Raw genomic sequence first — 23031 nt, 5'->3', positions numbered from 1 at the left:
CCATGGCCCCCAGGAAATACATCTTGCAACATCCTCAGTAGAATTTCTGGTGGTGGGGAGAAGAGTTTCAGGCTGCGGAGGGGGAAACTGAGGCAGACGGCTCTCCCTCATGCCCCCCATCCACCTCAGAAGGCGCAGCAGCCGTAAGTACCCCGCCCCCCACGCCACCTGGATCTGGAGGGGGGCTGCAGCCACATGCCTGGGAGGACCCCACGTTTCCATGGAGCTAGGGGAGAGCAGCCCGTCCCGCTGGGGGCCACACACCACGGTCAGTCCCAGCCCGTCTCCAGGTTTATTGGGGGAGGGGCTCAGTCCTGCTGCTTGGCGCGCGAGGCCTCGGCGTTGGCGCGCAGCACGGCGCCGGGGCTGGGGTACGGGCGCTGCTGGAACAGGGGCCCGGCTGCCGTCGTGTCCGCCCCCGTCTTCGCCTCGTTCCGCTTCGGGAGCCCCGTCGACCATGTGCCCCTGCGGGGGAGGGGGCAAGGTCAGCGCAACACCCCACCCACTGCAATAGACCCCTCCCCTTCGCCATTCCCGCCGCCCCGCACCCCTCCCCAGCACCCTCCAAGCCTCACCGAGGGGCGTCCGAGTAGGCGCTGGGGTCCATGGGGTCCAGCTCCTCGTCCTTGCGGCTGCCTGGGGAGGGAACGGCAGGGGCTGTATTCAGTGCTCCCCATCCCCCCAGGTACCAATTCCCCCCCTTCCCCTCCCCACTCAACCCACTTTGCCCCCCAGCTGCGCCCCAGGCCCGGCCCCCTCCCCACGCACTTTTCTTGCTCTTGGGGTAGGGCGCCAGCTCCTCCCGGCGGTGGTAACGCCGCTCCTTCACCTCCACGCGCTCCGGCTTCTCGTAGGGGCGCTCCGGCTTCTCCTCGGCGTCTGGGGGAGACACAGGCCCTGGCCTCAGCCTGGTGTCTGCGCCCTCCCCCCTCCCCACTCCGAGCCACTAGCCCCCACACCCGGAAAGGGCAGGAGCCCGCCCAGCTCTAAGCACTAGACCCCACTGCCTTGCCGTTACCCAGGCTGTTCTTCAGCTTCTTAGCGGCTTTGGTGATGACGGAGCCGGGGTCGTTAGGAGACAGCCAGGACACCAGGTCGTTCTCCATGTTCCAGTAATAGGGAAGGCCGCTGGAGGGCAGGGGAGACAGAGTTCATTCCCTTCCCCGCCACGCTTGGGCTGAGATGCAGCCGTGTCTGGGGCAGGGCCGGGGAGGGGGCAGCCACGCCCAACGCGGCAGGGGGGCGCCCTCTTACCAGATGGGGTCAAACACTTTGTACCAGTTGGGAGGCAAGTTCTCCATTCTGGTGGCCTCGTAATCCACGTGGTCGTCGTCATAATCTTCAGCGATGATCTCCTCCTCCGGCTCTGAGGTCAGCGGGAGTCAGAGAATCCCCGGCACAGACCCCTGCCCCACGGCGCCCAGACCCCCGGCCAGGGAGAGCCCCCCGACTCCCCCCTCTGCCCCCTGGCGCCCCGGCCAGGGGAGAGCCCCCCCGCCCCATGGCGCCCAGCCCCCCGGCCAGGGAGAGCCCCCCGACTCCCCCTCTGCCCCCTGGCGCCCCGGCCAGAGGAGAGCCCCCTGCCCCATGGCGCCCAGCCCCCCGGCCAGGGAGAGCCCCCCGACTCCCCCCTCTGCCCCCTGGCGCCCCGGCCAGGGAGAGCCCCCCGACTCCCCCCTCTGCCCCCTGGCGCCCCGGCCAGGGGAGAGCCCCCCCGCCCCATGGTGCCCAGCCCCCCGGCCAGGGAGAGCCCCCCGACTCCCCCTCTGCCCCTGGCGCCCCGGCCAGGGAGAGCCCCCTGCCCCATGGCGCCCAGCCCCCCGGCCAGGGAGAGCCCCCCGACTCCCCCCTCTGCCCCCTGGCGCCCCGGCCAGAGGAGAGCCCCCCGCCCCATGGCGCCCAGCCCCCCGGCCAGGGAGAGCCCCCCGACTGCCCCCCCTGCCCCACGGCGCCCGGACCCCCAGCCAGGGAGAGCCCCCCGACTCCCCCCTCTGCCCCCTGGCGCCCCGGCCAGGGAGAGCCCCCCGACTCCCCCCTCTGCCCCCTGGCGCCCCGGCCAGAGGAGAGCCCCCCGCCCCATGGCGCCCAGCCCCCCGGCCAGGGAGAGCCCCCCGACTGCCCCCTCTGCCCCCTGGCGCCCCGGCCAGAGGAGAGCCCCCCGCCCCATGGCGCCCAGCCCCCCGGCCAGGGGAGAGCCCCCCCGCTCCCCAGCCCCCCGCCCCACCCCCCGCTCACCGGGCTCCACGTGCTTGAGGAGGCCCCGCTTGGCCAGGCGAGACTGAAGCGCCACCGGCAGCGGCATCGCGAACCCTGCGGGGCGGGACCGTCAGGGGGAGAGCGGCCCCGGCCCCGCCCCCTGCCCCCTGCCCCCTGGCCCCTGCGCGCCCCGCCCCCGGCCACGCCCCCTGCCCCCCCCGCCCTAGGCCCCGCCCCCTGCGCGCCCCGCCCTCCCGCTCGGCCCCCCCCCGCACCAGGCTCGTCCGGCTCCTCCAGGCCCCTGCCACTCGCGTGACGCCCTCGGGGGTCCCCGCCCACGTGACAAGATCCGACCAATGGGAGGAAGGGAGGCGGGGCTCTCAGCTTTGCTTTTCCGGCAGGCCACTCGGTGCCCTCATGTCACGTGACAGAGCGCTCGGCCCCGCCCCAAAGGCCAACCAGTCAGCGGGAAGACGGAGTCTCTCATGTCACGTGCTGGCAAAAGAGCCAATAGGGAGGCCCTGACCCCTTCTTGTCAGGTGACCGCAGGGCCGGAATACGGTTTTTTTATGTCATGTGCCTCTCTCTGGCCAATCAGAGCAGAGACTCACCCCGGCCCGGTGTGTGACGCGAAGGGGAGAAGACACCACGTGATTCCAGCTGTCCAATAGGGGGGCGCGGGGTGCCCCTTGCTTGTCACGGGACAGTCGGGTCAAGGGGCGGAGCCTTATGCTCACGTGACCGGCGCGGCCGCTGTTGGGAGTCATGGAGGAATATGCCCGGGAACCCTGGTGAGCGGCCGGGGGGGGAGGGTCAGTCTCTTTTTCCTCCCCCCCCTTCCGGGAAGCTTGGTCTGCCCCGCCCTGAATGCGCCTATGGGCGGGCGAGTCCACTGGGGCAGGAAGGGGGGGGGCAGCGAGGGAAAGCCCCTCCCCCCACGGCCGGGGCCCGTGGGCCGCTCCATTTGGTGCCTGGCCGGTCTGCATAACGAGCCTCCCCGGGCGCTGTTGGTCACTTGGTAGCGCCCAGCCCCTTGTGTGGCCTGAGGCCCGGCGAGTCCATTGGAGGAGCATGGGGGGAGGCAATTCTCTGAACGCTCAGCACACGCCCTTGGGATGGATTCACCTGCCCCCTTCCGTCCTTTGCCCTGCTCCGTGGGGGGCTCGAAGAAACTGACACCCCTATTCTTGGTCACTTGGTAGTTGCCGGGTTTTGGTATCTGTGAGCGGGTGAGTCCATTATGGAGAAAGGTGGGGGTGGGATGAAAGAAACGGACTTGTCGTCCCCCCTCCCCTTCCCGTGGAGCTGGGAGACACCAAGTCACCACGGACCGTGGGGGGGGGGGGTGTTGGGAAATAGCAGGAATTAGAGGGGGGTTGTACCATGTGGTGGTCCCTTGGCTGGGGGGGTTATTGTAGGGTCTCTTCTTGCAGGGAGGGGCCGGATGTGCGTGGTGGTGGCTGGGGGGGAGGCGGTGATGGATTTATTCTAGTGTCTGGGCTGAGGAATCACTTCCCGTGGGGTGACCCCCCCCCGGGATCTGCTCGTGACCCCCCCCCCCCCGGGATCTGCTCGTGACCCCCCCCCGGGATCTGCTCGTGACCCCCCCCCCCCCGGGATCTGCTCGTGACCCCCCCCCGGGATCTGCTCGTCCCTGCAAGTGTTGTGCTTAGTTGTCCTTTCCGGGGGAAGAGGCAAAGGCCAGGTCTTGGTGATACACGTCTAGCAACCCACCTTCTCCTAGACATGGGCTAGATCCCACCCACACACCCTGACTCCTGGTCACCAATAGTTCCCCCTGACTGCACTGGCCAGGTGAGTTAGGTGGGGCCCCTGCAAGATGCCGTCGATTGGTGACTCTTCGGGGGGTGTCTCAGCGCTGCCCCATGCACCTCCAGAGAGGGGGTTCCCAAAAGCAGGCCCCTGCTGCTGACCCCCAAGGCATCCACAGGTCCAGTCTTCTCTCAGTGGGCCTGCTTCCCAGGCCCTTTCACAGGTTCTTGGCTCTGGCTCCCATCCCCTCTCCGGAGGTGCTGGTCTTCCCGTATCCAGTCCCACCTCATCCGCTCCGTAGGGCCTGTTCTACCAAGACTCCATGCGCTGAGCCCGGCTCTCGATGGACAGGCACAGGGGTTCTGTGTGAAGGGACTCAGTGCAAAGCTAAACGGACGTGATACAAAGTTAAAAACTTCAATGAGAAAATGGCTAGTGCAGAGATTGATGCTTAATAGAGAGATCTACCTACAGCAGCCCCCTTCGTCCACCCCAGATTCCTGCTTTCCCTCCCCCCCCCCCCCACACGCTTGCATAGCTTTCCTGCAGGTGGGCTTGGTGCTGTGGTGGGGCTGGTGTCCCCTCGGGCTCATGGCGGGGTGGCCGGGCGCCCCGGAAGGGGATGGTTGCGCGAGGGTGTCTGGCTGTTGTGGAGCTGTTACTGGGGGGGGAGGGGTGCCCTCTTTCTCCCCTCCCCCACTGATGTAGGGTCTTCTGCAGGGTTTGTTTGTTGTAGGGTCTCCCAACCTGGCTAACCCCCCCTTCTCCGGCAGCCCATGGCGCATTGTGGACGACTGTGGCGGTGCCTTCACCATGGGGATGATCGGCGGGGGGGTCTTCCAGGCCATCAAGGGCTTCCGGAATGCCCCAGTGGTGAGCCCTGCCTAGCCCCAGCCTCCCCTCCATTGCCTGACAGCTCTCCCCAGCCCCCGACTTCTGGGGGAGCGGGGCAGCATCTCAGCTCACTTCCCCCTCTGCTCTCCTCCCCCAGGGCGTTCGACACCGGTTCAAAGGCAGCGTCAGCGCCATCCGCATCAGAGCACCCCAGATTGGAGGTGAGGGGCCGCGGTGTGGGGGGAGGCATGGCCAGGTGGGGTACGGAGCTGAGGTGCAGCTCATCCCTGCTCCTTCCTGTCCCCAGGTAGCTTTGCAGTCTGGGGCGGCCTCTTCTCCACCATCGACTGCGGCCTGGTGAAGATGCGGGGAAAGGAAGACCCTTGGAACTCGATCACTAGTGGGGCCCTCACAGGAGCTGTGCTCGCCTCCCGCAGTGAGTGCCAGGGGAGGGCCCCCTGCCCCGCCCCTGTTGTGCTTAAAAGAAGCACCTGGGATAAGGCCACATGCCACATTTATTGACCATCCATAGATGGAGCCATACTTATCCGATGCATAGGACACATCACTCTCATGCACTCTCACACGCACACTCCGTCTTGTTGTTCCCAAAAGTTGCTCCCCTTCACTGCACTGGCCAGGTGCGTAAGATGGGGGAGGGGTGGAGCCAGGCTTCTGCCGATCCGGATCGATGCTCCCATGTTGACAAGAGGAAAACCCAGGGTCCCTCTGCAAGATGCCTCCTATTTATCCCTTTCATGCAGCCAATTAGGCATCACCTCACCTTTCTTAATGCTGCTTCAGAGAGAGTTCTTCCAAGGGCAGGCACTTGCTGCTTGACTCCCAAGGGGTCTGTATGTCCAGTCCTCTTAATGAGCTCCCTTTACAGGTACTGTCTTGGATCTGGCTCCCAGACCTTCTCCACTCTTGGGACTGCTGCTGGAGGTGCTCCCCTTTCATTCTCCAGTCACACCTCAGTCATTCCAACAGGGCAACCAAGGAAAGGGCAGAGCTCAAAAGACAGTTTATCTTACAAGATCTCTTAATACAAAGTTCTAGGAGAAATGTTCCAGAGATTCTCTAAGAACACTGAACAAAGACAGATCTTAATACAATGTCTAATACCACAGGGATTTCTCCACAGCCCCACTCTTCTAACTGGTCTTTTGTCCCAGGTGGCCCGTTAGCCATGGTGGGCTCAGCCATGATGGGCGGGATTTTACTGGCCTTGATCGAAGGAGTCGGAATCTTACTCACCAGATACACGGCACAGCAATTCCAGAACTGTAAGCAAGCCTGGGCTGGCAGGGGCTGCAGGGTGGAAGTGAGGGGCACTGGGGGGGGCAGGGGCCGGGGGTTGGGATTGAGGGGCACCTACAGGGCAGGGCTGAGGGGCGGGAGTGAGGGGCGCTGACAGGGCACGGGTTGGGGCGTGGGCGTGAGAGGCACTGGCAGGGCTGTGGGGCAGGAGTTGGGGGCACTGGCAGGGCTGCACGGGGAGCCCTAGGCAGGGCTAGGAGGGGCTGTGGACCACGGTGGAGGGATGCCACAGAGGGCTGCGTTTCAGGCTGTTCTCCAGCTGCCCTGCCCCCGAGAGGGCTGTGCCTTGGGCGTGTTTCTCACCAGCACTTTTTGCTTTCCTCTGCAGCTAACCCGTTCAGCGAAGACCCCAGTCAGCTGCCCCCGAAGGACGGCCCAGTGCCTCCAGGATATCAGGGCTATGGACAGTATCAATGAAGCTGCTTACTTTTAGGGTGCTGCAGCTAATAATTCAGGGGGCCTCCCCTTGTTGGAATCATCCTGAACACCAACCACTTGTCCCTCCAGTTCTTGGATTCTCCCCCGGAGACAATGCTGTCAGGGCCTGATTCCCTGGGAATCCTTCTAAGTTTCCTGCTACTTTGAGGGGTACGGGGGATAGGGCCTACAGCTGTACATGCAGGTGGTGCTGATGGCATGACAAAACAGGGTGTCCCCCATCTTGACCGGCTGTGCTCTCTGAAAAAGGGGGTTAATGGCCCATTTACATAACCCCTGAGCCCTGCTGGTCCCCCCACCAGAGGGGAAACTGTCTTGGCATATATCCCCCCCCCCCCCCCCCGCAGCTGGGACGGTAGGTCCCCAAACTGCCCACTCTGAGCCGCAATCTCGCCTCCTTTCGGATATTTGTATTTAAAGACGTTTCTAAGAGTGTTGCAGGTTTCGTTTTTCCAGGTGCAAAATAGAGCAAGTACTTTACCATGGGGTCAGCGTGGTGATTGGGCTGCCTCTCCCGGGGGGCGGGGGGAGGGGACTCTGGGCTGTGTCCCACAGGGGGGAGGGCAGTGGGGGCTGGTGGGGGAAGCAGCACGTGGTGGCAGCGTGGTTAAATGAGCAGAAGCCCCTGGTGGGGAAGTGCAGCCTGTCTGGCCCAGCAGCAAGGGGGAGAAGGGACCCCGACTGCTCCAGCAAGAGGCAGATGGTCGGCATGAGTCCCCACCCCGTGTGGGGCAGCCCCCCACTCTGCTTGACCTGCGGGGGCCGGGGGAGCAGAGGGGTGAGCCCCCACAGCGTGATGCACCCCCCTACCCCCCACGCGGGTTAATCGCCCTGCCTGCCTGGGCCCCCGTTCCCCCGGCTGGGGCCTCAGCGTGGAATTAGGGGGCCCCCAGCAACACTCCCCGGGCCCCCCCGGCCATGGCCCTCCCCACCCTACTCCCCCCCCGCCATTGCCCCGCCCACCCTACCCCCCCGGCCATGGCCCCGCCCACCCTACCCCCCCGGCCATGGCCCCGCCCACCCTACCCCCCCGGCCATGGCCCCGCCCACCCTTTTTTCCCCAGGGGCGGGGTTGGGCCGCCAGGCCCTTGTCACGTGACGGGGCCCGCGCGCTTCTCTGCGTCGCTACGCGCCCGGCCCCGTTGCCAGGCGGCCGGCAGGGAAGCCCAGGTGCCGTGCGCGGTGCATTGTGGGAAGGGCCCGGGATGGGGGGAGCGGTGCATTGTGGGAAGGGCCCGGGATGGGGGGAGCGGTGCATTGTGGGAAGGGCCCGGGATGGGGGGAGCGGTGCATTGTGGGAAGGGGCCCCGGGGGGGGGGGAGCGGTGCATTGTGGGAAGGGGCCCGGGGGGGGGGGGAGCGGTGCATTGTGGGAAGGGGCCCGGGGGGAGCGGTGCATTGTGGGAAGGGGCCCCAGGGTGGGGGGAGCGGTGCATTGTGGGAAGGGCCCGGGATGGGGGGAGTGGTGCATTGTGGGAAGGGCCCGGGGCGGTGGGGGGGAGCGGTGCATTGTGGGAAGGGCCCGGGGCGGTGGGGGGGGAGCGGTGCATTGTGGGAAGGGCCCGGGATGGGGGGAGCGGTGCATTGTGGGAAGGGCCCGGGATGGGGGGAGCGGTGCATTGTGGGAAGGGGCCCCAGGGTGGGGGGAGCGGTGCATTGTGGGAAGGGCCCGGGATGGGGGGAGCGGTGCTTTGTGGGAAGGGCCCGGGATGGGGGGAGCGGTGCATTGTGGGGAGGGCCCGGGATGGGGGGAGCGGTGCATTGTGGGAAGGGGCCCCAGGGTGGGGGGAGCGGTGCATTGTGGGAAGGGGCCCCAGGGTGGGGGGAGCGGTGCATTGTGGGAAGGGGCCGGGATGGGGGGAGCGGTGCATTGTGGGAAGGGCCCGGGATGGGGGGAGCGGTGCTTTGTGGGAAGGGCCCCTGGGATGGGGGAGGGAGCAGTGCATTGTGGGAAGGGCCCCTGGAATGGGGGGAGCGGTGCAGTGTGGGAAGGGCCCGGGATGGGGGGAGCGGTGCATTGTGGGAAGGGCCCCTGGGATGGGGGGGGAGCAGTGCATAGTGTGTGTGGGGGGGGGGTCCCTTCCGCAATAGGAGGGTGTTGCATTCTGAGACTTCCCCCCCTCGCATGCTACAGTGCGCTAGGATGCTGTGGCCATGGGCCGGGCCTGGGAGGGGCAGCAGTGCATTGTGGGACGGTGCTCCCCCAGTAGCCCACAGTGCACTGGGGGTCCTGCAGTGGATGGGGTGAGGAGCGGGGCAGTATGGGACAGGGCACCGTGCCGCCCCCCCGCCCCAGTAGCCCACAGTGCACTGGGGGTCCTGCAGTGGATGGGGTGAGGAGCGGGGCAGTATGGGACAGGGCACCGTGCCGCCCCCCCGCCCCAGTAGCCCACAGTGCACTGGGGGTCCTGCAGTGGATGGGGTGAGGAGCGGGGCAGTATGGGACAGGGCACCGTGCCGCCCCCCCGCCCCAGTAGCCCACAGTGCACTGGGGGTCCTGCAGTGGATGGGGTGAGGAGCGGGGCAGTATGGGACAGGGCACCGTGCCGCCCCCCCGCCCCAGTAGCCCACAGTGCACTGGGGGTCCTGCAGTGGATGGGGTGAGGAGCGGGGCAGTATGGGACAGGGCACCGTGCCGCCCCCCGCCCCCCGCCCCAGTAGCGCACAGCGCCAGGTGCCCCTTGCGGGGGTGGGGGGCTATTGCAGCGAATGCCCAGCGGCGCCAGCCAGCGATGGGGCATTAATTGCTCTGCCCGTTTCCAGCTCGAGGCGAGCCCAGCATGGACCAGTACAGCATCCTGGGCCGCATTGGGGAAGGCGCCCACGGCATCGTCTTCAGAGCCAAGCACATCGAAGTGAGAGCGGGGCAAGCAGCTCAGATCTCCGGGCGGGAGCCGGGACCCCTGGCTTCTTCCCCCGGCTCTGGGAGGGGAGTGGGGCCTAGTGATTAAAGGGAGGGGGGCTGGGAGCCAGGACTCCTGCGTCTCTTCCAACTGCATCCCTTCTCGGCAGACGGGGGAGACCGTGGCGCTGAAGAAGGTTGCTCTGCGGAGACTGGAGGACGGGATCCCGAACCAGGCGCTGCGGGAGATCAAAGCCTTACAAGAGATCGAGGAGAATCCGCACGTGAGTCGGCGTGGGCTCTGGTGGGTTAGAACAGGGGCCTGGGAGCCAGGACTCCTGGGGTCTCTCCCGGCTCTGGAGGGTGAGGGGAACCCTTGGGGTCCCTTTCGGCCCTACAGCGCTGGGGTTTTGTGATGGCAAAGCCAGGGTGCTGGGGTCAGAAAGAGGCTAGATGCTATTTCCACACCCCGTCTGCTGCCTGCCCCGCAGCTTCCCTCTTCTGTGTGCGGGCTGCTGCTTCCCCTGTTCCTTTCCTCCTTTGCTGTTCTCTCTCGCTGCTCTTTCCCTGCGCTCCTTCGGGCAAAACACACTTCAACAAGGGCGCTTCCGGGCCATCGGGGTTGGTTGATTGGTTGGTTGTTTTCAGCCTGAAAAACTGGAAAAGTTCAGTTCAAAACTAACCAGTTTTTTTCTTAGGTCATTTAATTCACCCAGAGACCCAAGAAATCAATTATTCATCTAGTTCTTTCTTTCTTTCTTCCCTCCCTCCCTCCCCATTGATGCTAGGAAATGAGGAATGGGTGGGTGCTCGTCTGGAATTGGTCCAGGGCACTGTTGTACCAGTAAAAGCAAGCAGGATCTTACGAGGGGGGATAAGGCAAAAAGCCACATTTATTGTAAAGATGATCATAATAATATATATATTTCTTCCTATGCCAGTCTATGGGAATTGCTGCATCATGCTGGTGTCCAGAGTGGCTGCCAGGTGCTTGTCAGTGATCTCATGGGGGGACCTCCAGTTGTAGTGTCTGGGAGGCATTTCTCAAACCCTTCTCTCTCTGCCTGCTGAGTTAGTTACTGCTGTAGTTACGATGCTTTGAAGAGACGGGCGTGGATTGTGTAACAAGGCCCTTGGTCAATGACAGGGCTTGGCTCCCAGCGCAGAGGTAGTGGCTTGACAAGCAGTGCCCTGGGTCTCAGGGGGAGCTGTGTCTGGCTCCTTAGGGTTATATTCGTAACAGGTTTCAGTTACATGACCTAATGTTACATTCCTAACAAATTACATTCTAGAGGGGCAATAATTATAAATCTAAACATGTAACAATCTTAACAAATAATAATAATAATAAATCTAAACACTTATCAAGCTTGATAACCCTAAATCTAAACACTTCAGCAGGAATCCATCGACCCACTTGTATGCTTCTCCTACTTAACACATTTACACCACTCAGACTTTTAGTCACTTCCACTCGGGGGAATCATTTTTAATACTTTACTATGTTCTCCTACAGCAGCAGGATACTGGAGTGGGTGGGCTGGAGGCGGGAGGCCAGGCAGGATACCGGGGGAGATGGGCTCATGGTTTTGCCCCGTCGCCCGTGCCAGGTGGTGAAGCTGAAGGCCGTGTTCCCCCACGGCGCAGGGTTCGTGCTGGTGTTCGAGTACATGCTGTCGGACCTGGCCGAGGTGATCCGCAGTGCCCAGCAGCCCCTCTCGCAGGCCCAGGTGAAAGGATACATGCTCATGCTGCTGCAGGGGGTGGCCTTCTGCCACGCCAATAACATCATGCACCGGGTGGGTCCAGCCCCTTCCCCTGTTCCCGCTGCCCCCCGGCATCCGGCCCCCTCCCCTGACCCCTTCGCTGTGTCCTGCAGGACCTGAAACCAGCCAATTTACTCATCAGCTCCACGGGGCAGCTGAAGATCGCAGATTTCGGCCTGGCCAGGGTGTTCTCCAGCGACGGAGGCCGGCTCTACAGCCACCAGGTGGCCACCAGGTGAGCGGGCATGGCCGTGCTCTGGGCTGGAGCCGTGGGCCACAGAATCAGGGCTCTGCAATTGGGCTCCTGGGTTCTCTCCCCAGCTCGGGGGCGGAGCCTAGTGGCTAGCGCTGGCCGCTGGGTATGGCGGCCTCTAACCTGCTCCCTCCCCCGTTAGGTGGTACCGCGCCCCGGAGCTGCTGTATGGTGCTCGGAAGTACGACGAAGGCGTGGATCTGTGGTGAGTGGCTCCTGGGCGCCAGCGCCCCGCATCGGTCCAGAGCCCGTGTGCGGAGCCAGCTTTCGCTCTGCCCCCTGCCTCCCGGAGCTCGGGGCGTGGCCGTGGTGCCCTCCCTCCTTAATCTCGCTCTAGCCCTGCTCCGGGGCCGCGTCCCTCCCCCGCTGTGGGGGTAGACCGCAGAGCGGGGCGCGAGGGAAGTCCTGCTGCCACCCAGCCCCTGCCTCTGGGGGGCTCCTTCCATACGCCCAGCAGAGAGGTGACGCAGCGGGGAATTGGCTCAGGCTCTCTGCAGTGCCTGTTGTGCTCAGCGAGCGATCTGCCCCTCCGGGCAGGCCCCCAAGCAGCAGGCTGGGGTCCCCCAGACTGGGCCGTCGCTCGCGCGGGGGGCCAGCCACGGGGTCCGGGAGCACCGATTTGAACCCTGTTAGCCCTGCGGCCCGGTGCCGCGGAGAGCCGCCTGGGGTCAGCTCCCGTGGGGATTGCTCCTCTGCTTCTGTGCTAAGGGCTGTCGGCTGCATCTTCGCCGAACTGCTCAGCAGCTCACCCCTCTTCCCCGGGGAGAACGACATCGAGCAGCTCTGCTGTGTCCTCCGGGTGCTGGGCACCCCCAACCAGCGCATCTGGCCGGTGAGCGGGGCCTGGGTTCTCCCGGCTCGGGAGGGGCCCGGACTCCTGAGTTCTCCCGGCTCGGGGGGGGCCCGGACGCCTGGGTTCTCCCGGCTCGGGGGAGAGGGGGAACGGGGGCCCGGAGGTGTGGGGTCTCCCGGCTCGGGGAGGGGCGGGGGCTGGTGGCCCGGACGCCTGGGGTCGCTCGGGGAGGGGCGGGGCCTGGGGGCCCGGACGCCTGGGGTCGCTCGGGGAGGGGCGGGGGCTTGGGGCCCGGACGCCTGGGGTCGCTCGGGGAGGGGCGGGGGCTTGGGGCCCGGACGCCTGGGGTCGCTCGGGGAGGGGCGGGGGCTGGGGGCCCGGATGCCTGGGGTCGCTCGGGGAGGGGCGGAGCCTGGGGGCCCGGACGCCAGGGGTCGCTCGGGGAGGGGCGGGGGCTGGGGACCCGGACGCCTGGGGTCGCTCGGGGAGGGGCGGGGGCTGGGGGCCCGGACGCCTGGGGTCGCTCGGGGAGGGGCGGGGGCTGGGGGCCCGGACGCCTGGGGTCGCTCGGGGAGGGGCGGGGGCTGGGGGCCCGGACGCCTGGGGTCGCTCGGGGAGGGGCGGGGCCTGGGGGCCCGGACGCCTGGGGTCGCTCGGGGAGGGGCAGAGGCTGGGGGCCCGGACGCCTGGGGTCGCTCGGGGAGGGGCGGGGGCTGGGGGCCCGGACGCCTGGGGTCGCTCGGGGAGGGGCGGGGGCTGGGGGCCCGGACGCCTGGGGTCGCTCGGGGAGGGGCGGGGGCTGGGGGCCCGGACGCCTGGGGTCGCTCGGGGAGGGGCGGGGGCTGGGGGCCCGGACGCCTGGGGTCGCTCGGGGAGGGGCGGGGGCTGGGGGCCCGGACGCCTGGGGTCGCTCGGGGAGGGGCGGGGCCTGGGGGCCCGGACGCCTGGGGTCGCTCGGGGAGGGGCGGGGCCTGGGGGCCCGGACGCCTGGGGTCGCTCGGGGAGGGGCGGGGCCTGGGGGCCCGGACGCCTGGGGTCGCTCGGGGAGGGGCGGAGGCTGGGGGCCCGGACGCCTGGGGTCGCTCGGGGAGGGGCGGGGGCTGGGGGCCCGGACGCCTGGGGTCGCTCGGGGAGGGGCGGAGGCTGGGGGCCCGGACGCCTGGGGTCGCTCGGGGAGGGGCGGAGGCTGGGGGCCCGGACGCCTGGGGTCGCTCGGGGAGGGGCGGGGCCTGGGGGCCCGGACGCCTGGGGTCGCTCGGGGAGGGGCGGGGGCTGGGGGCCCGGACGCCTGGGGTCGCTCGGGGAGGGGCGGGGGCTGGGGGCCCGGACGCCTGGGGTCGCTCGGGGAGGGGCGGGGGCTGGGGGCCCGGACGCCTGGGGTCGCTCGGGGAGGGGCGGGGGCTGGGGGCCCGGACGCCTGGGGTCGCTCGGGGAGGGGCGGGGGCTGGGGGCCCGGACGCCTGGGGTCGCTCGGGGAGGGGCGGGGGCTGGGGGCCCGGACGCCTGGGGTCGCTCGGGGAGGGGCGGGGCCTGGGGGCCCGGACGCCTGGGGTCGCTCGGGGAGGGGCGGGGCTGGGGGCCCGGACGCCTGGGGTCGCTCGGGGAGGGGCGGGGGCTGGGGGCCCGGACGCCTGGGGTCGCTCGGGGAGGGGCGGGGGCTGGGGGCCCGGACGCCTGGGGTCTCTAACCGCCCGTCTCTGACGGCAGGAAATCGCGGAGTTGCCCGACTACAACAAGATCTCGTTCAAGGACAACCCGCCCATCCCGCTGGAGGAGGTGCTGCCCGACGCCCCCCCACAGGCCCTGCAGCTGCTCAGGCGCTTCCTGGTCTACCCCTCCCGGGAGCGTGTGAGGGCAGCCCAGGTAGGGAGTGTCCACGCCTGGCCCGTACGGTCCCGGGGGCCTCTCTCTGCAGCCCCTGGGCCCCCCTGGCCGGAGCTGGGCCTGCCGGTCCCTAGGCACCGGGGTCTCCCCTCTCCCGCCCCGGCCGGGGCCCCGGTTCTGTGCTGGTCCCTGCAACAACAGCGCCCTCCTTCTCCCCTCGAGACAGGGACACAGACCCCCCCACGTGGCCCCTGCCAGCCCCCCGGCTGCCTCACAGGGAGCCCCGCAGATGCTGTGGGTGGGCGTGGGGTCAGCAGGGGGCGCTGTGCAGTGCCTCCTGCTGCCCCCAGGGGGCGCCACCCTCTCGCGTCAATGTGGTGTTGGGGGGGGCTGGTCAGTTTAACCCTTTCTCTTCCTCCCAGGCTTTGCTGCATCCCTATTTCTTCACCCCCCCGCTGCCCGCCCACCACTCGGAGCTTCCCGTCCCCCCGCGGGGCAGCAGGAAGGGATCCCAGCACCAGCGCGACTTCCGTGTCGAGCGGCCCCTGGAGGAGTCTGTGGTGGACCCCGAACTGGTGGCCCCTTATGTGCTGTGGGGGGTGAAGCCGTGACACGGAGCCGGCTGGCTGGCTGGGGGCAGGGAGTGGGGCAGGGCCTGTCCTGCCTGCAGGGGGGCCGGCTCTGAAGCTGGCCTGTGGAGGCTGCCCCCCCCCGGGCTCTTGGTGTTCTCTGGACTCCGGTGTCGCGGGCTTTTGTCATTAAAGGGCCCTGGGTTGCTTGGATCTGCCTCCCGGCCCCTTCCCTGGAGCTGTCCTGGCTCCTGGGGTCTCTCCTGGCTCTGGGAGCCCAGACTCCTGGGCTCAGTGGCCGGCTCTGCCTCCCTGCCCTGCGCTGCCAGCAGTGACAGCTGGGTGACAGCGCCCGGCCTGAGCCTGGCGATAGCGTTATCTCCACCGCCTTGTGCTGGCAGAGCTGGGGGGCCAGGGAGCCCGCCTCTTCCTGCCCGGCCAGGCCCGTTCCCAGCTCGCGCGCTTTCCTGCAGGCCTCCTTCCCCTCGCCCGTCTCCCGCACTCCGCAGCCCTTCCTGTGGCCTCGGCCGCCCTGCCTCGCGCCCCCCTCCCGGCTCGGCAGGGCTTCTCCCTGCCACGCCCGCACGGCCCCCTGCCTGGGGCGGGATGGGCCATGGACAGGGTGCGAGGTCTGGGAGTGCTGGGGTGCACCTGTGGCCCTGGACCCCCTGGGCCGAGCGCAGTACAGTCTGTGGCATGTCACCGACCCCCCGGGCAGACCCTGCCACGCCGGGCGCTGTACAGTCTGTGGCATGTCACCGACCCCCCGGGTAGACCCTGCCACACCGGGTGCTGTACAGTCTGTGGCATGTCACCGACCCCCCGGGTAGACCCCGCCACGCTGGGCCCTGTACAGTCTGTGGCATGTCACCGAACCCCCAGGGAGCCCTGGACCCTGCCGCACCGGGTGCTGTACAGTCTCTGTGGCATATCACCGAACCCCCGGGCGCTGTACAGTCTGTGGCATGTCACCGACCTCCCGGGCAGACCCTGCCACGCTGGGCCCTGTACAGTCTGTGGCATGTCACCGACCCCCCGGGCAGACCACGCCACGCCGGGCGCTGTACAGTCTGTGGCATGTCACCGACCCCCCGGGCAGACCCCGCCACGCTGGGCCCTGTACAGTCTGTGGCATGTCACCGACCCCCCGGGCAGACCCCGCCACGCTGGGCCCTGTACAGTCTGTGGCATGTCACCGACCCCCCGGGCAGACCCTGCCACGCTGGGCCCTGTACAGTCTGTGGCATGTCACCGACGCCCCGGGTAGACCCCGCCACGCCGGGTGCTGTACAGTCTGTGGCATGTCACCGACCCCCCGGGTAGACCCCGCCACGCCGGGTGCTGTACAGTCTGTGGCATGTCACCGACCTCCCGGGTAGACCCTGCCACGCCGGGTGCTGTACAGTCTGTGGCATGTCACCGACCCCCCGGGTAGACCCCGCCACGCCGAGCGCTGTACAGTCTGTGGCATGTCACCGACGCCCCGGGTAGACCCCGCCACGCCGGGTGCTGTACAGTCTGTGGCATGTCACCGACCCCCCGGGTAGACCCCGCCACGCCGGGTGCTGTACAGTCTGTGGCATGTCACCGACCGCCCGGGCAGACCCTGCCACGCCGGGCGCTGTACAGTCTGTGGCATGTCACCGACCCCCCGGGCAGACCCCGCCACGCTGGGCCGTGTACAGTCTGTGGCATGTCACCGACCCCCCGGGCAGACCCTGCCACGCCGGGTGCTGTACAGTCTGTGGCATGTCACCGAACCCCCAGGGAGCCCTGGACCCTGCCGCACCGGGTGCTGTACAGTCTCTGTGGCATATCACCGAACCCCCGGGCGCTGTACAGTCTGTGGCATGTCACCGAACCCCCGGGTGTCTCTGGACCCTGCCGCGCCGGGCGCTGTACAGTCTGTGGCATGTCACCGAACCCCCGGGTGTCTCTGGACCCTGCCGCGCCGGGCGCTGTACAGTCTGTGGCATGTCACCGAACCCCCGGGTGTCTCTGGACCCCGCTGCGCCGGGCGCTGTACAGTCTGTGGCATGTCACCGAACCCCCGGGTGTCTCTGGACCCTGCCGCGCCGGGCACTGTACAGTCTGTGGCATGTCACCGAACCCCCGGGTGTCTCTGGACCCCGCCGCGCCGGGCGCTGTACAGTCTGTGGCATGTCACCGAACCCCCGGGTGTCTCTGGACCCCGCCGCGCCGGGCGCTGTACAGTCTGTGGCATGTCACCGAACCCCCAGGGAGCCCTGGACCCTGCCGCACCAGGTGCTGTACAGTCTCTGTGGCATATCACCGAACCCCCGGGCGCTGTACAGTCTGTGGTATATCACCGACCCTCCGGGTGTCTCTGGACCCCGCCGCGCCGGGCGCTGTACAGTCTGTGGCATGTCACCGAACCCCCGGGTGTCTCTGGACCCTGCCGCGCCGGGCGCTGTACAGTCTGTGGCATATCACCGACCCCCCGGGTGTCTCTGGACCCCGCCGCGCCGGGCGCTGTACAGTCTGTGGTATATCACCGACCCTCCGGGTGTCTCTGGACCCCGCCGCGCCGGGCGCTGTACAGTCTGTGGTATATCACCGACCCTCCGGGTGTCTCTGGACCCCGCCGCGCCGGGCGCTGTACAGTCTGTGGCATATCACCGATCCTCCGGGTGTTTCTGGACCCCGCCGCGCCGGGCGCTGTACAAACTAGGGGGTGCCGGTGAAGTCAATTAACCGATAAGCAGAAGTGTCTGGGGAATGCTCTAGACGGCACGCATTTCCCTCCCCACACTCCTGCCAGAACATTTTTTAGCAGGCAGCCCCCCTCAGCTCTGACCCCCCCCTTAGACAGGGTCAAGCTGCCGGTCCACAAGGGCAGCTGGTTTTTAAACTGGCTCCCCTCACGGACCAGCTCCCGCCTGGCCCCGCGCTGCTGCCTCTGACACGCTGGCTGCCGGCCTGCCCCCGGGGACTCTCGACTAGCCGACAGGAATCGTGAGGTTACCCCGTTAACAGCCCCTGCAGCAGGAGGACAGGCCCTGCCCCCACACAGCTTCCCAGCCGAGACGGACCCCATGTGCACCGAGCCTGGTGCCCCCAGGGCCTCCCCTCTGCCCCCAGGGCCTCCCCTCGCCAGGGCGCTTTTCCACGGCGTCCTGGCGAGAGTGGGCTGTGCGATGACCGGAGAAGTGGGCGGGCTGGCCTGCCTGGTGCGAAGGCTGCGAATCTCCACGAGGTGTACAGATAGTTCGGAATGGCTACGTAGTTCGAACTATCTAGCCCGTGCCGCATGTAGCCGCGCGGCACGGGGTTTGAACAAGCCGGCATTTTAAAATGGCGGCACCCGGCTTGTGCAAATGAAGCCCGGGAAATTCAAATCCCGGGCTTCATTTGCACGTTCGGTATGCATACATTACCCCGCTAGTTCGAACTAGCAGGGTAGTGTAGACATACCCCCTGAGTGTGTGTGTCTCCGTCACTCTCACACAGTGTGTGTGTCTGTCACTCTCTCAGAGTGTGTGTGTGTGTCTCTGTCACTCTCACACAGTATGTGCGTGTCTGTCACTCTGTGTGTGCGTGTCTCTGTCACTATGTGTGTGTTTCTCTGTCACTCAGCGTGTGTGTCTCTGTCACTGTCACACAGTGTGTGCATCTGTCACTCTCACAGAGTGTGTGTGTCTCTGTCACTCTCACACTGTGTGTCTCACTCTCACACTGTGCGTCTGTCACTCTCAGAGTGTGTGTGTCTCTGTCACTCTCACAGTGTGTGCGTCTCTGTCACTCTCTCACAGTGTGTGTTTCTCCATCACTCTCTCAGCGTGTGTGTGTCTCTGTCACTGTCACACAGTGTGTGCATCTGTCTCTCTCAGAGTGTGTGTGTCTCTGTCACTCTCACAGAGTGTGTGTCTCTGTCACTCTCACAGAGTGTGTGTCTGTCAGTCTCTGTATGTGTCTCTGTCACTCTCACAGAGTGTGTGCGTCTCTGTCACTCGCACACAGTGTGTGTGTCTCTGTCACTCTCACACAGTGTGTGCGTCTGTCACTCTCAGAGTGTGTGTCAGTCACTCTCACAGAGTGTGTGTGTCTCTGTCACTCTCACAGTGTGTGTCTGTCAGTCTCTGTATGTGTCTCTGTCACTCTCACAGTGTGTGTGTGTCTCCGTCACACTCACACAGTGTGTGTGTGTGTGTCTGTCACTCTCACACAGTGTGTGTGTGTCTCTGTCACTCTCACACAGTGTGTGTGTGTCTCTGTCATTCTGTCAGGGTATGTCTACACTACCCCCCTAGTTCGAACTAGGGGGGTAATGTATGCATACCGAACTTGCTAATGAAGCCCGGGATTTGAATTTCCCGGGCTTCATTAGCATAAAGCCGCGCCGCCATTTTTAAAAGCCGGCTAGTGCGAACCCCGTGCCGCGTGTAGCCGCGCGGCACGGGGTTCGCACTAGCCGGCTTTTAAAAATGGCGGCGCCGGCTTTATGCTAATGAAGCCCGGGAAATTCAAATCCCGGGCTTCATTAGCAAGTTCGGTATGCATACATTACCTCCCTAGTTCGAACTAGGGGGGTAGTGTAGACATACCCTCCGAGTGTGTGTGTCTCCATCACTCTCACACAGTGTGTGTGTGCGTGTCTCTGTCACTCTCTCAGAGTGTGCGTGTCTCTGTCACTCACCATGTGTGCGTGTCTCTGTCACTCTCTCACAGTGTGTGTGTCTCTGTCACTCTCACACAGTGTGCGTGTCTCTGTCACTCTCACACACACTGCCCTTCCCACTTATCTCCCGGCCCTCACATATGTGGGGGGGGGGCTGTGCTGCTGGCAGTGGGTTGCTCTGGGTTTGTGACTGGTCTGGGCATTTCCTCATTCTCATGTCTCTCCCCCGCTTACACGTCATTCTCGGAGCAGTGCGCTCTGAGCGCTGAGCCCGCGTGGCCGGAGCAGTGACCCCCGTGGGAAGTGCTGCTCTTGGACGTGGCCGCGTGTCCTGCAGCCCCTGAGACAGGCGGAGCGTGGGGTCCCCACAGGCCGGCCTAGCCTGCAGCCCCTCCCTGCAGCTCCCAGTGCTCCGTAGTGGGGAACCGTGGCCAGGGGCTGTGGGCTCAGTGCCAGGACAGGAGGGGCCATGGCGCCGTTGCCGCACATGCCAGCTGCTTTCAGGAGCGAGCTGCCTTAGCCCCGCTGCTCCACCCCCGGAAGCCATCTCGGTTAAACGGAGCCCAGCCCTGAACCTGCCCCAGACGTGTCCCTTGCAACCGAACCCCTTCCCAGAGGTTGCACCTTGAACCCGCTCCTGGACCCCAATCCCCTGCCCCTCCCAGACTCCAGACCCCTTGGCCCAAGGCCAGAGCCTGCCCCCCAACCCCTTACCCAAGCCTGGTGAATGAGGATGGGGGGGAGTGTGCGGGGTGAGGCCGTGGGGCCTCAGAGAAGGGGCGGGAAGGTTGTGGGGCACGGGTAGTTGGGGCTGAGGTAGATCTGACATTGCACTTCAATTGAACGAGTGATCTTGTGATTAAAAAGGCTGGCGACCGCTGCTCTACAGGAAGGACGGGCTCCACCTAACCCAAGATGGACCCAGCCTGCTGGCACGTCACATTGAAAAGGTCGCAGAGCAGCTTTTCAACTAGGCGCTGGGGGAAAGCCGACGGGTGTGGAGGAGCACATGGGGCGGACAGAGGCATCTCTCGGGGAGGGTCTGTTAACAGAGATGCTCTGTGTTCTAGGCAGGAGGAGAGGATGGAAGTGTGGGTCAGATCACATGAGATACGAGCGAATGAAAAAGAGCCGAACTACATTAGGAAGTGGCAGACCGATAACTAGGGACACATGATTAAAGTGCTTATACACAAACGCTAGAAGTCTAAATAGTAAAATGGGTGAACCGGAGTGCTTTGAAAGGAGGATACGGATATAATCGGGATCACGGAAACTTGGTGGAATGAGGACAATCAATGGGTCACCGTCATACCAGGGTACACAATCTATCGGAAGGACAGGTCGTGCGGGTGGGGGAGAGGCAATATAGGTGAAAGAAAATGTAGAATCAAATGAAGTAAAACTCTTAAATGGGCCTAAATGTTCCATGGAATCTCTATGATAGCAGTAATTCTACACTCCAATAAGAAGAATATAGCGATAGGGATCTGTCATCGACCAGGACGGCGATAGTGACTATGAAATGCTAAGGCAGATTAGAGAGTCTATCAAATTAAAAAACTCAATAATAACGAGGGATTTCAACTATTCCCATACTGACCGGGGGGACATCACCTCAGGACGGGCTGCAGAATACAATTTCTTGATACCTGAAATGACGGCTTCTTGGAGCAGCTGGTTCTGGATCCCACAAGGAGAGAGGCTAGTCCTGATCTGGTCCCAAGTGGAGCGCAGGGTCTGCTTCTAGAGGTAAATAGAACTAGACCGCTTAGAAATAGTGACCATAATGTAAAATGTAACATCCCTGTGGTGTGAAAAACCCCTCAGCAGCCCAACACTGGCATTTCATTTCAGAAAGGGGAACTACACAAAAAATAGAACGTTAGTTAAACAGAAATTAAAAAATCCAGTGACAAAAGTAAAATCTCTGCCAGCTGCATGGACCCTTTTCAAAGACACCGTAATAGAGGCCCAACTTAAATGTATATCCTGAATTAAAAACCACAGGAAGAGAACCAAAAAAGTGCCACCATGGCTTAAGCACCAGGTAAAAGAAGCAGTGAGAGATAAAAAGATATAGTTTAAGAAGTGGAAGTCAAATCCTAGTGCAGAAAATAGAAAGGAGCATAAACTTGGTCAAATTTAGTGTAAAAATCTAATAAAAAAAGCCAAAAAGGAGTTTGAAGGACAGCTAGCCAAAAACTCCGAAAGTAATAGCAAATATTTTGTTATGTACATCAGAAGCAGGATGCCGGCTAAAGAACCTGGGCTGCGTCTAGACTGGCAAGTTTTTCTGCAAAAACAGCTGCTTTTGCGGAAAAACTTGCCAGCTGTCTACACTGGCCACTTGAATTTCCGCAAGAACAGAAGAATTTCCACAAGAATTTCCACAAGAAATGCTTTTACGCAAGGGGGCCAGTGTAGACAACGTGGTGTTTTGTGCAAAAAAGCCCCGATGGCGAAAATGGCGATCGGGACTTTCTTGCACAAAACTGCGTCTAGATTGGCACGGACGCTTTTCCGCACATGCCGATCTAGACGCTCTTTTACGCAAATGCTTTTAATGTTAAATCGTGCCAGTCTAGACGTAGCCCCTGGGCACATCTCTACTGGAGGTATCCTGGAAGAACTCTGCTGCGTCCAAAGAATGCGTCTGCTCTTCCAAAAGTTGTTTTGGAAGAGCAGACGAGCTTTTTCAGCATCCCTGTAAACCTTGCTTTTATGAGGAAGAGGGGATGTGCTGAAAAAGGGCTTTTTGCCGACATTTGGCCCAGTGTAGATGGGCCAAACGGCGGAAAAGCCTCTTCCAAAAAAAGTGGAAAAAGAGACGCAAATTGCGGTTTGCAATTTGTGTATCTTTTCCCGGAAGAACTGTGTTGTCTAGACACAGCCCCAGTGGGGCCCTTGGACAATGGAGATGCTAAAGCAGCACTCACAGCTGATAAAGTCACAGCGGGGAAGCTACATGAATTCTTTGCTTCAGTCTTCAGGACTGAGGCTGTCGGGGAGATTCCCAACCCTGAGCCATTCCTCTGAGGTGGCAAATCTGAGGAAGTGTCCCAGACTGAAGTGTCATTACAGGAGGTTTTGGAACAAATTGATGAAGTGACAGTAACAAGTCCCCGGGACTGGATGGCCTCACCCAAGAGTTCTGAGAACTCCAACGGGAAATTGTGGAGCCGTGAACGGCGCTTTGTGACCTGCCCTTGAAATGGGCTCCCGTCCCTAGAGCCTGGAAGATCGCTCACGCGCCGCCGATATTCCCAAAGGGCTCTGGCGGCGATCCCGGCGATTACAGACCCGGGAGGCTAACGTCGGGCCCGGGCGAGTAGCTGGAACTCGAGCGAAGGGCAGAATCCTGGCGCACGGACTTTGCCGGGAAAGTCACCGTGATTTCTGACGCGCTCGTGCTGGACTGGGGGGCATGGCACAGAGAGGGCCCTGTGGGGTACACACGGAGCAGAGCCCACCCTCGCCAGCAGGGGGCGTCAGGGCACCCCCCCCAGCCTTTTCCATTCCAATCTTACTACAGCAAAGCTTATGTATCTGCTCGGCTTTGTGTAGGTCCTACTGTATTTACCAGTCCTAGGACACTGATCTTGGCTCCATGCTCAGGGAATTACAGGGCTGGGAGAGCTGTCCTAGGGCTGGGCTAGTGGGGCTGCAGGCGGGCGTGAGGGGCGCTGGCAGGGCTGGGGGGGCAGGGGCTGTGGGTGGGCGTGAGGGGAGCCGCCAGGGCTGGGGGGCAGGGCCGGGGGGCAGGGGCTGCGGGCGGGCGTGAG

The 23031-nt window shown here is 64.2% G+C and overlaps 3 protein-coding genes across 9 annotated transcripts; 2 read left to right on the top strand and 1 right to left on the bottom strand.

Moving 5' to 3' along the window:
• Nucleotides 1–278: 278 nt before the first annotated feature.
• Nucleotides 279–2632, bottom strand: PQBP1 (polyglutamine binding protein 1). 2 transcript variants are annotated; one of them, XM_089770231.1, is made up of 7 exons: nt 2472–2632; nt 2236–2310; nt 1279–1366; nt 1019–1128; nt 769–879; nt 576–636; nt 279–465 (listed from the first exon to the last, which is right to left on the bottom strand). In XM_089770231.1, the coding sequence occupies exons 2-7, from the start codon at nt 2300–2302 to the stop codon at nt 309–311; spliced, it is 594 nt and encodes a 197-aa protein (XP_089626357.1). In that variant the 5' UTR covers nt 2303–2310; nt 2472–2632; the 3' UTR covers nt 279–308. The 2 variants fall into 2 exon arrangements, with proteins under 2 accessions (XP_089626357.1, XP_089626356.1); XM_089770230.1 differs by having other exon boundaries at nt 1255–1366; nt 2472–2630.
• Nucleotides 2633–2828: 196 nt separating this feature from the next.
• Nucleotides 2829–7041, top strand: TIMM17B (translocase of inner mitochondrial membrane 17B). Of its 4 annotated transcripts, none has more exons than XM_006125551.4 (6): nt 2829–2987; nt 4743–4842; nt 4961–5024; nt 5111–5239; nt 5979–6089; nt 6452–7041. In XM_006125551.4, exons 1-6 carry the CDS (start codon nt 2962–2964, stop codon nt 6538–6540), a joined length of 519 nt encoding a protein of 172 aa, XP_006125613.1. In that variant the 5' UTR covers nt 2829–2961; the 3' UTR covers nt 6541–7041. The 4 variants fall into 4 exon arrangements, with proteins under 4 accessions (XP_006125613.1, XP_006125612.3, XP_075774570.1 ...); XM_006125550.5 differs by having other exon boundaries at nt 2835–2987; nt 4706–4842; XM_075918455.2 differs by having other exon boundaries at nt 2837–2987; nt 4690–4842.
• A 537-nt stretch (nt 7042–7578) lies between these two features.
• CDK20 (cyclin dependent kinase 20) lies at nt 7579–14818 on the top strand. Of its 3 annotated transcripts, none has more exons than XM_075918463.2 (9): nt 7579–7731; nt 9324–9415; nt 9573–9686; nt 11013–11201; nt 11282–11403; nt 11564–11626; nt 12130–12253; nt 13922–14077; nt 14461–14818. In XM_075918463.2, exons 2-9 carry the CDS (start codon nt 9341–9343, stop codon nt 14647–14649), a joined length of 1032 nt encoding a protein of 343 aa, XP_075774578.2. In that variant the 5' UTR covers nt 7579–7731; nt 9324–9340; the 3' UTR covers nt 14650–14818. The 3 variants fall into 3 exon arrangements, with proteins under 3 accessions (XP_075774578.2, XP_089626350.1, XP_089626349.1); XM_089770224.1 differs by having other exon boundaries at nt 7683–7731; nt 11050–11201; XM_089770223.1 differs by lacking the exon at nt 7579–7731 and having other exon boundaries at nt 8815–9415; nt 11050–11201.
• Nucleotides 14819–23031: the final 8213 nt, after the last annotated feature.

Source organism: Pelodiscus sinensis, chromosome 18 (genome assembly GCF_052426305.1).
Source record: "Pelodiscus sinensis isolate ZL-2025 chromosome 18, ASM5242630v1, whole genome shotgun sequence".
Lineage (NCBI taxonomy): Eukaryota > Metazoa > Chordata > Testudines > Trionychidae > Pelodiscus > Pelodiscus sinensis.
Note: the sequence above shows the minus strand (reverse complement) of the source record. Positions and strands in the feature narration are given on the sequence as shown.

What these genes read in the sequence shown, in the direction of transcription:
- CDK20 (XM_089770223.1), top strand. Translation starts at nt 9,178, where the DNA reads ATGGGACAGGGCACCGTGCCGCCCCCCGCCCCCCGCCCCAGTAGCGCA. An exon ending in AGCCACCAGGTGGCCACCAG is followed by an intron (nt 11,404 to 11,563) that starts GTGAGCGGGCAT and finishes CTCCCCCGTTAG; the next exon opens with GTGGTACCGCGCCCCGGAGC. An exon ending in AGCGTGTGAGGGCAGCCCAG is followed by an intron (nt 14,078 to 14,460) that starts GTAGGGAGTGTC and finishes TCTTCCTCCCAG; the next exon opens with GCTTTGCTGCATCCCTATTT.
- PQBP1 (XM_089770230.1), bottom strand. Translation starts at nt 2,302, where the DNA reads ATGCCGCTGCCGGTGGCGCTTCAGTCTCGCCTGGCCAAGCGGGGCCTC. An exon ending in GAAGCTGAAGAACAGCCTGG is followed by an intron (nt 880 to 1,018) that starts GTAACGGCAAGG and finishes TGTCTCCCCCAG; the next exon opens with ACGCCGAGGAGAAGCCGGAG. An exon ending in CTACCCCAAGAGCAAGAAAA is followed by an intron (nt 637 to 768) that starts GTGCGTGGGGAG and finishes TTCCCTCCCCAG; the next exon opens with GCAGCCGCAAGGACGAGGAG.
- TIMM17B (XM_006125550.5), top strand. An exon ending in GCTTCCGGAATGCCCCAGTG is followed by an intron (nt 4,843 to 4,960) that starts GTGAGCCCTGCC and finishes CTCCTCCCCCAG; the next exon opens with GGCGTTCGACACCGGTTCAA. An exon ending in AGCTGTGCTCGCCTCCCGCA is followed by an intron (nt 5,240 to 5,978) that starts GTGAGTGCCAGG and finishes CTTTTGTCCCAG; the next exon opens with GTGGCCCGTTAGCCATGGTG.